General features: G+C 35.2%; 3 protein-coding genes across 3 annotated transcripts; 2 read left to right on the top strand and 1 right to left on the bottom strand.

The window, feature by feature from the left end:
* Nucleotides 1-1,528: 1,528 nt before the first annotated feature.
* LOC100799149 (dihydrolipoyllysine-residue succinyltransferase component of 2-oxoglutarate dehydrogenase complex 2, mitochondrial) lies at nt 1,529-8,577 on the top strand. Its single transcript, XM_003519537.5, has 15 exons — nt 1,529-1,697; nt 1,956-2,055; nt 2,185-2,262; nt 3,813-3,870; nt 3,980-4,007; nt 4,909-4,970; nt 5,687-5,761; nt 5,864-5,919; nt 6,038-6,082; nt 6,213-6,470; nt 6,554-6,648; nt 6,954-7,044; nt 7,127-7,237; nt 7,491-7,685; nt 8,075-8,577. The coding sequence occupies exons 2-15, from the start codon at nt 2,005-2,007 to the stop codon at nt 8,264-8,266; spliced, it is 1,395 nt and encodes a 464-aa protein (XP_003519585.1). The 5' UTR covers nt 1,529-1,697; nt 1,956-2,004; the 3' UTR covers nt 8,267-8,577.
* Nucleotides 8,578-9,885: 1,308 nt separating this feature from the next.
* On the top strand, nt 9,886-11,000 carry LOC106796963 (uncharacterized). The gene is made up of 2 exons (XM_014770608.3): nt 9,886-10,255; nt 10,672-11,000. The coding sequence occupies exons 1-2, from the start codon at nt 9,973-9,975 to the stop codon at nt 10,851-10,853; spliced, it is 465 nt and encodes a 154-aa protein (XP_014626094.1). The 5' UTR covers nt 9,886-9,972; the 3' UTR covers nt 10,854-11,000.
* A 213-nt stretch (nt 11,001-11,213) lies between these two features.
* LOC100800204 (stigma-specific STIG1-like protein 1) lies at nt 11,214-12,044 on the bottom strand. The gene has a single exon (XM_003519539.5). It carries the CDS (start codon nt 12,015-12,017, stop codon nt 11,424-11,426), a length of 594 nt encoding a protein of 197 aa, XP_003519587.3. The 5' UTR covers nt 12,018-12,044; the 3' UTR covers nt 11,214-11,423.
* Nucleotides 12,045-13,035: the final 991 nt, after the last annotated feature.

Consider the following 13,035-nt stretch of genomic DNA (forward strand, 5'->3'; position numbering starts at 1 on the left):
TTACATTCTTCACTCCATTTCCATACACACACACACAGTAAAGAGAGGGCATAATAACCAATAATTTAAAAGTAACCACAAGTTAAATATGATTGAATACACATGAGTATGGAGATCTGTTGAACAAAAAGTCCAATCTAATGATAATCAAAACTCAGTTAAAACATAATGTTTATACGTATGCACATTAAAGCTATACACAAAATTTCAAAGTGAAAAGCCAAGGGCTTAACAAATTTAATTAGATTGATTTTGAAGATAAATCTATCTAATCATATCATTTTTTTACCATCAAATAATTTAATTTCTAAACTTAAATCTAATTCAATTATATAAATCTAAATTGATTTGAATTTTCTTAAAAAAATTGATTTAAATTGGGTTGGCATTGTGCTGTGGCAAAAGAACCAGAATGAGGCCCAAACATCTTGAAGAGTTTGTCATCATGACACAAAAATTAGGGGATTTCAGTTGGGGTAGTGTAAAGAATTTGATGTCTGTTATAGTACATTTTTATTATTATTATTATTGTAATGGAGAGTAACTCTCTATAACTTAGCCTAATATGTTTAGAGTTTTTCATTGACCAGCTTGAGTTATACGGCGATGTAAAAATTTGTGGGTTTTTTATATCTCTCGAGTTTTGCTTCTTGGTGTGGGATCTAATTCTTGTTCCTAGGTGCTGAATCCTTTACAAGGACCCAATCACTGACTCTACGTAGCAAGTTTTTGTTGACTTATTGCTAAAATATTTTCCATTAAGGAGGTACTTTATTGTGTTCGATGAGGCAAACTAACAAAACTTCTTTGTTAAGATCAAAACAAAACAAGTGATTGTTTATGTTTGGTATAACAAGGTAGCAGATGCATTGATGTCCAATAAGGTAAGGCATAACAAGAGTCGATTGTTTGGTTTGAATGGAGAGGTCATCGTTCACGGCTCAATCTTTTAAAATCAAAATGACAAGGTTCTAGATCACATTACAAATAAAGTTTGAACAGTCAAATCACAGTTTTACTAATTTAAATTGTTTTTTAATTGATTGTTAATTTTATTTTATTTTTTTGGTTTTGTGAGCTATTCGAACCAAACAGCTAATCGATTTTCAATCCAACAGGTCAGTTTTTAATTTTAAAATTATGATTTAAAAGAAATTAACTTGATCTAACTCAATTTTTATTTATCTCTACTGAGTGCTGACAAATAACGAAAACATTCCATGATTAATTGGAAATATAAGAAAAATACAAAGTTTAAATAAAAAAATCAAAAAAGGTTTGATTTGTTTAATTAACAGCAGATTATTTTATCAGTAAAAAGATACTATGAATTAAAATACAAAGATTCAGACGTTGGAAACTATTAATTTCAAAAATTGATTTGATTGATAAAAATGTATTTAGATATCTCATGATATTTAATAAAGAAAGTATAATATTACATAATTTTATTTTATTTTCCAAAGGTGAGGAAGAAAAATAATATTTAGAATTTTAAACACGAGATATTTCATATTTGACTTGGAAAATAGTGTTTTGAAGACAGTAACGAAAAGATAGGGAAATTAGACATAAGAAATGCGATTATAGAGAGCGAATAGAATATTGTTCTTCAGAACTCTGTAGGCGGATCTCCTTTAGTCCTTTGTCTCCGTTCCGTCGTCAACCCTACCTTTGGATCTGCGTTTGGCCTTCAGGTTCGTCTCTCTTCACTCTCTCTTTCGCTCTTCCCTTTCCCGAGAAAAGTAGCATTTCCATTTTTTCCCAGCACAAATTCGCAAATCTGCATCTAGAATGGTTGAATCGGGAAAATACATCCCAATAGGTGTAATCTTGTTGTTATTGTTGTTGTTTTGAAACGTTATGAATCCGAGACGATATCTATGCACGCATTTTCCGTTCACTCTGATGATTTTTTTGGTTTTGTTTGCTGAAATTGTTATTTTTCAAATTAGGTTTTGAAGTCCGAAGGACGAAGAAGAAGAGATTCCTGACAGCGTAATCATGTTTGGTGTCGTAAGGCGAAGGGTTGCTTCTGGCAGCCCGTCTCCTTGGGTGAGAGCTCTGTCTTTCTGTCTTTTCTAAACGCTTATGATGAATTTTCAATTTGAATGTGTTTGTGCTAATTCATGGATTAAAGTTTAGGTTTAAGTGAAGCTAATACCTGTTTTGCTTTTGTTTCAGTTGCTAGGTCAGTCAGCTCAGAAAATCCGGTCTGGCCCATCAGTTTCTGCTAGAGCTTCTTCCATTGTGGAAAAAGAGGTGTTTGCCTTAATTTTCTGCATCCTACCCTGTTTATATGCTTTTTCTTTGCATAAATTACTGATGGTGTTAAATATGTTTTTTGTACCTGCAAATAAGGCAATGTTAACTTTTAGTCCCTCGAAATATAGTCGTTTGTTTTGTCCCTCGTTTATGGAAACATGTCATGTGTGGTTTCTACAGATGATTGAATGGAAATCCTCTAGTGTGTTCTCCACACTCAGGCTCTACTATATTAGAAAACTTAGCTTACTCGGTAAGCCAAAGAGAGGTAAGTACAAAATACAGAGCTCTGAACAGAGCATGTATAGCAGGTATACAAAAGACAAAAATAAAATGTAAGCTACTACTCTAGGTTAGGGTTGCATATATTCGAGCTATCCAAGATATGTATGATAGGGTATCGACTAGTGTTAAGACACAGGGTGGAGAGTCAAACGATTTTCCCATCACAATTGGTTTACATCAAGGGTCAACCCTTAGCCCTTACCTTTTTACCTTAATTCTGGATGTCCTCACGGAACAAATCCAAGAGATAGCGCCGAGATGCATGCCTTTTGCAGATGACATAGTCCTCCTTGGAGAGTCGAGGGAGGAGTTGAATGAGAGGTTGGAAACTTGAAGACGAGCTCTAGAAACACATGGCTTTCGCCTAAGCAGAAGCAAATCGGAGTATATGGAATGTAAGTTCAACAAAAGAAGGAGGGTTTCTAACTCAGAGGTGAAAATAGGAGACCATATTATCCCTCAAGTCACACGGTTTAAATATCTTGGGTCTGTAATACAGGATGATGGGGAAATTGAAGGGGATGTGAATCATCGCATTCAAGCAGGATGGATGAAATGGAGAAAAGCATCGGGGGTGTTATGTGATGCAAAGGTACCGATCAAGCTAAAGGGAAAGTTTTATCGGACTGCGGTAAGACCGGCGATTTTGTACGGAACAGAATGTTGGGCGGTCAAGAGCCAACATGAGAATAAAGTAGGTGTAGCGGAGATGAGGATGTTGCGGTGGATGTGTGGTAAGACTCGACAGGATAAAATTAGAAACGAAGTTATTAGAGAGAGGGTTGGAGTAGCGCCTATTGTAGAGAAGATGGTGGAAAATAGACTTAGGTGGTTTGGACATGTAGAGAGAAGACCGGTAGACTCTGTAGTGAGGAGAGTAGACCAGATGGAGAGAAGACAAACAATTCGAGGCAGAGGAAGACCCAAAAAGACTATAAGAGAGGTTATCAAAAAGGATCTCGAACTTAATGATTTGGATAGAAGTATGGTACTTGATAGAACATTATGGCGGAAGTTGATCCATGTAGCCGACCCCACCTAGTGGGATAAGGCGTTGTTGTTGTTGTTGTTGTACTACTCTAGGTACATCATGACCTATTTTCCAACATGTTTAATGTACAACCTGCACAAATAGAATGTGAAATTATTGGGTTGTGCCCTTGGTGGCAAGTTCCTAATCTTGCTTAGTGGTTGTAATTGTTTTTTATATGATGATATCCTTTGAAGTTTCTTACAACTATTTTTTTTATTATGTTTAACAGATTGTATTTCGTTCAGGCGGATGTGGATTTGTCCAGAACTTCAGTCATATAACTCCTGGTAATTTTCAGTGCATTTCATTTTAAATATTTTAGATGCTATTGACTTAATTACTTAAATGATTTCTGCAATTTTGCAATTTAAATCATAAATTTTATCGTTGTTGCAGGAAGCTGGATTAATTCAAAGCCTATGAGGTTTGTGGCACCATTTAATTGTCCTAAGTATTGCTTTAGGATTCTATTTAATTTAATTTATGTAAAAAAGTTTGGCTCAGAAATAGGAAAATGAGATTGTAAAGGTGCCCTTGTTTAAGAATTTTGGTTTTCTTTAATCTTTTCCTTGAAAATAACAAATACATCTGAAAACATGTTTGTTATATAGAAAAGCTTAAAATTAGCTGGACTCTGGAAACTTAAGATCAAGCTCTCCAACCAGACTTTCAAATGTTAGAATTAGGTTTGGAAGCTTCAACAACATTCTTATTGTTTAAATGTTAGAAGTTATAACAAAAATGAAAGTACTGTAGAAACGTTTACTGGCTTCAGGAGGAATTAATGAATTGGTAAAAAAAATAGTAAGAAAATGAGAATATTAAATTGTTTTCAAATTCTTAGCCGATTGAATGATTCAAATCCTTAATTTTAGTTATGACAAATTTGGTTGTACTAATATTTCCTTGCCTTTTTTCAGTATTATTTAGCTGCAAATTTTTCACTTTTTCTGGTATGTTGCTAAGGCTATAGCTTATGCACATAAGTATTCATATCATGTGGTCATCTTTATATTGAAAACCAAGTATTTAAAATTAGTGGTGTTATTAAATATTAAGGGAATTGGATGTCCCAAGATATAAGTTTGAAATGAACTTTTTTTTTTCAAGAAAAAAGTAAGCAGACACTAAGCATTTTCTGTATTCTTCTAGTTTCATTTCAATCATTTGTACTCAATCAAATTCTGTTGATGATCTTTTCACATTGAGTTCCGGGGGTGCAATAATGACGAATCATTAATTAATGATCGGATGGAATGGAAAGTAGTTACAATTTCTTATCCACAGTGATGCAGTTCTGATATTGCCCTATTGCTGCTCTGTAGGGTGGTCATTCATCCAGAGGCAACTGTTCGAACTTGGGGGCGTCTATTTTCTTCAGAAAGTGGTGAGATATTGACGTGCCTATGCTTCTATAATTCAAGTTTCTTTTATCTCATGCATATCATATCAAAAAATGTTTTAACTCTGAAAGTGGAGACAATCCATGGTTATGATATATTATTGCATGGCTGTAATTTCTGAAATTTAGCTACAGTATTTTTGTTTATTGTAAAGGAATATAGAGTATATTTTATATTTGTTTGAAAATATAGAACATCTAGTAAGATTTAGTATGGTTAGAATGAAGACAATCCTTGTGTCCATTGATTTCATAATTTTCATCTTGGTTTTGTAGTCATGTACATTCTACATTCTACAATCTACATCACTACATATTTTGAACAATTCTTTTCTACAATCTAAAATAGCTGTATAGCTTGTATTAGGACACCATAGTTTTGCATATTCTGGTGCGGACTTGTATATATAACAGTACCCCTTGTACTGCTATTTTAATATATATTATAATATTACTTTTGCTGATACAAAAAATTGTAGGAATTTTGTGTATGTTCTAAATTCTGGTTTCACTTTATTTGTTTGAGTCTAGAGTCTAGGATCTAGGATCTAGGACCAAATTTGTACTCTTGGGAAGTGTAAGGTTTGATTAATACACCATTCATTATCTGGCATTTATGTTGTTTAATTAACTTGTTTTATTTTGGCTTTTGATCGCCAATATTTTTTAGATTGCTAATGTTATTTATATTTGTAATAAAGGAGACACGGTTGATGTTGTGGTTCCTCCTTTGGCTGAATCTATCTCTGATGGAACTCTGGCACAATTTTTGAAGAGTATGTTATCTTGTGTATTTTTTGTTGTCGTCTATTTCAATTGTTAATTTTATTAATTATTGGTGATTGACTGTCGTGTTTTGATTTGTTATATGGGAGCAGGGCCTGGTGACAGGGTTAATGCTGACGAGCCTATTGCTCAAATTGAAACAGATAAGGTGCTATGTCGAAACAGCATGCAAATGTTTTTGAAGGATTTTGATGGTTATAAACAACATTTAATTTTCTTGATTTCCAAATAATTAATGTTGTATTTTGTTTTTATTCCTTAATTAGGTGACAATTGATGTTTCAAGTCCTGAGTCAGGCGTGATTCTAAAGGTACAGTTTCATAGATTTAAATTGTTTTATTCTCCTCAAACCACCTCGAAATGATAGAAATTATTACTCTCTTCTATCTCCTTTCTCTTTTATTAAATTTGGCTTGGGTGATCTATTTAATGATTTGCAGCTTCTAGCCAACGAAGGTGATACTGTTGAGCCAGGTAACAAGATAGCAATCATTTCAAGGTCTGCTGATGCAACTCACGTTGCCCCATCTGAGACTATATCTGAGAAAGCTGCTCCTCAGCCAACCCAAAAGGTTAGCGAGGAGAAGAAAGCCCCGAAAGTTGAAACTGCTCCTGCTAAAGAGAAGCCCAAAACACCTCCTGCCACTCTGAAGTCTCCCACTGAGCCCCAGCTTCCTCCTAAAGAAAGAGAAAGACGAGTGAGGCATTGTGATTTTTGGTCGTACCTGAATTATATTTAGCAACCATGAAAGTTGTTTTAATGCTTCCTTTGTTATCAAAGGTTCCTATGACAAGGCTTCGGAAACGAGTTGCTACACGGCTGAAAGATTCCCAAAACACATTTGCTATGCTGACTACCTTCAATGAAGTTGATATGTAAGTTTTGTTGATTGTCAAATTGTAGCATTAGATTTTCATATTGCTCAAGCTGGATGTTTTTTCCCCGATGTGTGCATCAAAATTCACTATTACTTTATTTGGTGATGGTTCTAATGGAACACGGTTGTCTAAATTTAATTAAGTTCTCAATCCATGGTCTGTCCTCTACAGCTATGGTACATTGGAGTCATTACATTTCTGTAGATTTTTCTTGGTCTTTGTGAGATCAACAAACCTGTTATGCATTCTCTCAAATTCACTATTATGTATTCTCTCCCTTATTGCTCTGCTCTTAATGATAGGACTAATTTGATGAAGCTCCGTTCTGATTATAAGGATGCTTTTGTTGAAAAGCATGGAGTCAAATTGGGGCTTATGTCTGGCTTTGTCAAAGTATGTTTTCTAATTACTGAAATATAAACTAGCTGGGCTTTCTCCTTTGATTTCCTCATACTTTTTATGGTCTCCATGTTAGGCTGCTGTCAATGCACTCCAACATCAGCCGATTGTCAATGCAGTCATTGATGGTGATGATATTATATACAGAGATTATATAGATATCAGCATAGCTGTTGGTACTCCAAAGGTTTTTATCAGCCACCTTTATCTTTTCTCTTTTACTTTGTTTATGTAGAGAAATCAATCAATCATTATACTATACTTTTGATGAAACTTAGCCATTTGCGATTGACTTATGTCAACTATTGTCATGGCTATGGAGCTAATTTACAAGTTATCTAGTATATAGTGTCTAATTTAGCAATTTTTTACATGGCTATGAAAATTATCAACATGCATGTTGTATTTGAACAAATATTGACCCTCAATTGCCATTCCAGGGCCTTGTTGTACCGGTTATCCGCAATGCTGATACCATGAACTTTGCTGATATAGAAAAGCAGATTAATACTTTTGCAAAGAAGGCAAATGATGGATCTTTATCAATTGATGAGATGGCTGGAGGCACTCTTACAATATCCAATGGTGGTGTTTATGGAAGCCTTTTGAGTACCCCTATTATCAACCCTCCTCAGGTTTGGAAGTTCTACTGAGATAAATATTATTTTTTTTTTTCTTTAATTTTGTAAGACATTCTTTGATATGTTTTGAAGTTGCTTCTTTGTGTATATGATAGTACTTAATCATTGATTCCTTTCTTCTATCTTAGTAGGTTCAAGCATTGTTTGTCATTAATGAAAATGGCCATTATTTGTCACCCGTAACTCTTCAAAATGCAATTTGTTTTCACAGAAGGATCAATTTAATTCTAAATATCAAGCCAAATATTCTGATCTATTCCCTTACTAGTTAAATTTGTATAATTGTTTTTTTTAATGATGCTAATCATTGTGAACAATTTGTACAATAGAATATGAAATTAATTATTTAGAAATAAAACTGATGCAGTTTTTGTTCTTGGCAGTCTGCAATCTTGGGTATGCATTCCATAGTGAGCCGTCCAACGGTTGTTGGAGGAAATATTGTCCCAAGACCAATGATGTACGTGGCTCTAACATATGACCACAGAATTATTGATGGAAGAGAGGCCGTGTTCTTTCTGCGACGCATCAAAGATATTGTGGAGGATCCTCGCAGGCTTCTGCTTGACATATGAAGTGAACCTCTAATTTTAAATGGAGTAAATTAAACCTCAAAATTCAAATACCATAATGGGTACCCTTTGGTTTGGATTTTGAATTGCGGCTGTCCGTAATTTATAATCTGTAATGAGCAAACTCTTTAGGATCATATCCCAATTTCCGTTCGATATTAATTCAGCATGTTTGTGTTTTTTCTACCCGCTATTCCTCTCATTTAATATGAAGAGGGTCACAGTTTTTGGCTACAAAATTGTTGTATGAAACGACTATGAACTATACTGTAGGGATTGCCCCCGAAGTAATAATGCGATCTCTTTTCATAGCATTATATTCTACACTATTTTTTAGCGGAAAATTTTCAGATACATCTCATCATGGGTCCAAGGAATTGGGGGTGATATAATCAGTGTTGTTAAAAAGCGGTTATGGCGGTGCCATGGCGGTATGGCGTCACGGGTTTTCGAAAAAACGCCACCAAATAGCGGTGACGTTGTGGGTTTCGTATGGCGGCTGCCATAGTCATGGCGGTCGTTGCGGAATGGTAGAATAGCGCTTTTTTTTTTTAAATTTTGCGCAACACCTGTTGGGCTGACCCGACCCAAGCCAACCCTACCCGAATGCCACTTGCAAAAGGAGACCCCAGCACGACGCACAGCAACAGCAGTCTCCAGCATGACACACAGCGGCGCGACGACAGCAGCGGCACCACCACGCACGCGAGCACCACGGAAGCGAGCACATGACAAACGGAGGGCGGCGGCAACGACGAAAGTGTGCACATGTTCTGGTTTTTTTTTTCTGTTTGACACCCATTTTTTATTTTTGATTTTTTTTTTTCTGTTTGACCCATTTTTAGAACACTCTTGAATGAGTTTATTTGGTGTTAGTACTTGGTTATTGTGTGAACTCATGAAACTTTTTTAGTTTATTTGAATGCAATCCATTGTTTTTTAATTTTTTATTTATATTTAATTTTTATCTATTGTTTTGTTAATATATATATGCTTTTTTTTTGTCCGCCATGACGTCTGCCATTTTCTGCTAAGCCATCCGCTATATTTTTATGGCGGATTTTTGGCTTTCCGTCATGAACCGCTATCCGCCATTAACAACATTGGATATAATATGGCACGCACATGTAGCCAAGTGATTCTGGCAATAATATACTGCCGTAATTAAATAAATTTCTTCTAGAATTCCCGTGTTTTGTGCTACTTAGCCCATAAAAAGTTGTCTCTATCAGTTAATATTATTATGGAAAAATGCCATATTTACTTATTCTGTTAATATTCTTTATCAGTAAAATATGCATATGTACCGCATACACTACTAGTGAATAGCCTATGCTAAGGGTAATATGCAAAAAAAATCAGGGTCAAAAGTCTTCGGATTAACAAGGTTAGTTAACCTCAAGAAAAACTGAAAAGAGAGGTAATTGATAATTGAATTGGGAAGGTAGAGATTACTTAAGCTTGCAGGCCATATTCAGTTTTATTCTCATCAAACGTGTTGCCACTGTTTCCCCTTGTTCAAAGTTATTCTGTGCTCCCTGCGTCTTGGAATGGAAAGCATGGCATAATTCGTTGCCTAACCTCACAAGTCTCCAAAGCCGCTTATAAATACATAGTACTCAAAGTCAAAATAAAGAGTTTGTTTTTTTTTATGCAGGCTCTCATCTTACCTCCACCCCTGAAATCAACATTCAAGAAGTTATACAAAGATGATACAACTTTTATTCATACTTTTGATGATCCAAATAGCATTCATCTTGATATTATCTTTTGCAAATCCAATACGAAAATTGGTGGTGATAGGGCTCGACCTTTTGAAGCAGGGGAGGGGCCCCTTAGTCACAAAAACTGTGGCAGCAACTATGTGTGTGGTCTTGAGCTCCACCGTGTATACTATAACCAAAATCCAAAAACGTTCAAAGGATGCTAGCATAGTTAATCCAACTGATGAGGTGTTGATGGCACATCGTCTCTTGGAAGCAGCTTTCTTGGGTAATTATTCAAAAAATTAAATTCCTTGTTTGCTTACAAAGTTACAATACCAGCATTACTATTTTTGTTACACACAGAAAAAAGAAAATAGTTACTTACCCCACATGTGTACTAGTGTATGCATCTGTTTAGTTTCATAACATCTCTGAAAGGTGACATGAAGGTTGAAATCATCAAATTTTCACCATGAAATGTCCAACAATAAAACATTGATTGTTTGAAGAGGTTATATTTAGTTTTGAAGATGTGCTAACTAAAAGTAGCTTTAGCATATGTTTGCCATTACTCATGCTTAGCCTAGCCAATGCATTTCATTTATTCAGACCTGGGCACCAAATGAATTCTAATACGTATCAATGAAGATAGATTTCTTTTTGGCACTTTTTCTGATATATAAAATGGTTATTATTGGGCAGGATTCTCTCTGTTCCTTGGATTGGTTATCGACAGACAACATTATTATATTAGAGAGATTAATTTACTAAGGAAGAACCTGGAAACATGGAAAAAACGAAATCACAATCATGACTCCTTAAAGAGAAGAGTGGAAACTGAGAAGCCAAATCCCAAAGGTCGAGCTCAAGTAAGCGGAAAGTGAGACAGAGTTTGCAAATAACCAATGTCCTGAAAAGGGAAAAAATCTGAAGGAGGCCATGAACTGTCTTGAAGCATGAAAATGTTGCATGTACTTGTATGAATGTGCAATGCTCAGAATTGAATTGAACTGAATATACATACATAAAAATTGTTCTAATTGTGTCTGTAAATGATTTATTTTATTTTTATGTAACAACTACAGAAAACAAATAAGTTCAAATTTGAAGATGTGTGAGCATTCATATATAAGAATTTGTCATTTTTATACTAGATATTTAAATGATCGATAAAAGTACTTTAAAATGTCTTAATCTCATAATACTAATAATTCAACCACTATCAGCCAACAATAACCAGGAAGTTACTCGGTAATAATGTTCTTTGTTCTTTCTCATATAAAATTGGCATGCTTTTCTACTAACATAGAAAGCATCATATGTAACTGCAACATCGTGAAACACAAACAGCTGCACATGAAAACCTTAAAGGCTTAAATACTTATTGTAAAATAACAAAAACACAAACTTCAAACCAGGGGGGAGGTAACCATGAGACCCCATTACAATAATACTTAATCCATTGCAGGTTGGTAATCCAGTGGCTGCGGTGACTTTGCTGGAGGCACCGGAGGGAACACCGGAGGGAACAATGGTGATGGTGATACTGATACTGGTGGTCGCAGTGACGGTGACACAGGCCGTGATGGCGACACGGGCGACACTGGTGGTGGTGATGGCACTGCTTGCTCAAAGGCACACGATCCAAATACGCATAACCTCCCAAAGGGGCATACTCTTCCACACCTACCACAGTTGAAAAGGTTCAAATTTGTGTTTAAGCACAAACGGTTGCAGCATTGACGATTAAATGTGCACCTAACCCCACATAACCCACAGTTTTCTCTATCTGAAGTCACATCCACACAACGGTCTCCACAGCACATAGACCTTGGTGGAAACTCTCCTCTGCTACATATAAGTGGTCTTCCCCTGCATCCAATGATTTGGTTTTCATCTTTCAGCTCCATCAATGATGTTGATGAAGAAGATGAGGCATCAGTGGCATTCTCATGCCCTTCTTTTGGTGTTGGATTTCCCTCTATTTTGATCAGCAACAGCACAAAAACCAATGTAACAAGAGCTGAAGATAGTGCTCCTAGACTCATCTTGAGGAAATGGCTTGAAGGGTAGCATTTTGGAACCATATATATATATATATATATATATATATATATATATATATATATATATATATATATATATATATATATGTATGTACACACACACATGTTTATGTGAACTGTGAAGGTAACTTGCTTTTGTTACAAGCCAAAAGGGGCATGTTTTTCTTGCATGAATAACAAACATGGTCATGATCTCGTGTTATGGGCGGTGGACGTTGTCTATATATGTTTTTGAGTTAGAAGGAATGTTTTGTCAGCTAGCTCTGCTTTTTGCATAGAGTTGAGTGGCTTAACATTTGTATGTTGATCCTCAAAATAATGTTGCGTGATTTAGGCATGATATATGCTTGGCGACTTGCTAAAGGGAACTGATTCTGATTCACATGAAAATTGAAATGCCTTTTAAAAATATAGTAACTACCTCAGGAATCTCCGTATCGGGTTATTTATCATTTGTGAGCCTCCAAGACGTCAAGCCTATGCAGCCTCGTTGGTAGCCCATGCTATCACCTTGAGCGATCAGTTTTTTTTTTTATTTACTTTATTTGTAGGAATCAAAGACCGTGTTAAAATTTTATAAGAATTCATACACTTTATTTAATCAACTGAGATAGATTTTCTGGAAATAGTATAAATAGATCCCATAGCCATAGATATATACCAAATCATTAATTGCTCTCATTAATCACTAAAAGCGTTTGAGTGTGCATATGTCCCTCTAAATGAGATGAGAGTATGTGCCCTGTCCTAAAACTCAACAAAACTTAAAATGAATTAAAGATTAAAAAAATAAAAGTTCTGCCCTGTCTGAGGATTATGCTCATCGTAAATCCAGAACATAAGTTTGACATAACCATCTACCACCATAGGAAAACTAAAACACATCCCGATTTTTGGACATCTTAGCCGAACATGTAATAATTTCTTTTTTATAAGCGACAGTTTACAATAACTACATGATAGAATAAAAAATAACATAGTACTTTGACAGCATCATGCA

The sequence above is a fragment of the Glycine max genome, chromosome 2 (genome assembly GCF_000004515.6).
Source record: "Glycine max cultivar Williams 82 chromosome 2, Glycine_max_v4.0, whole genome shotgun sequence".
In the NCBI taxonomy this organism is placed as follows: domain Eukaryota; kingdom Viridiplantae; phylum Streptophyta; class Magnoliopsida; order Fabales; family Fabaceae; genus Glycine; species Glycine max.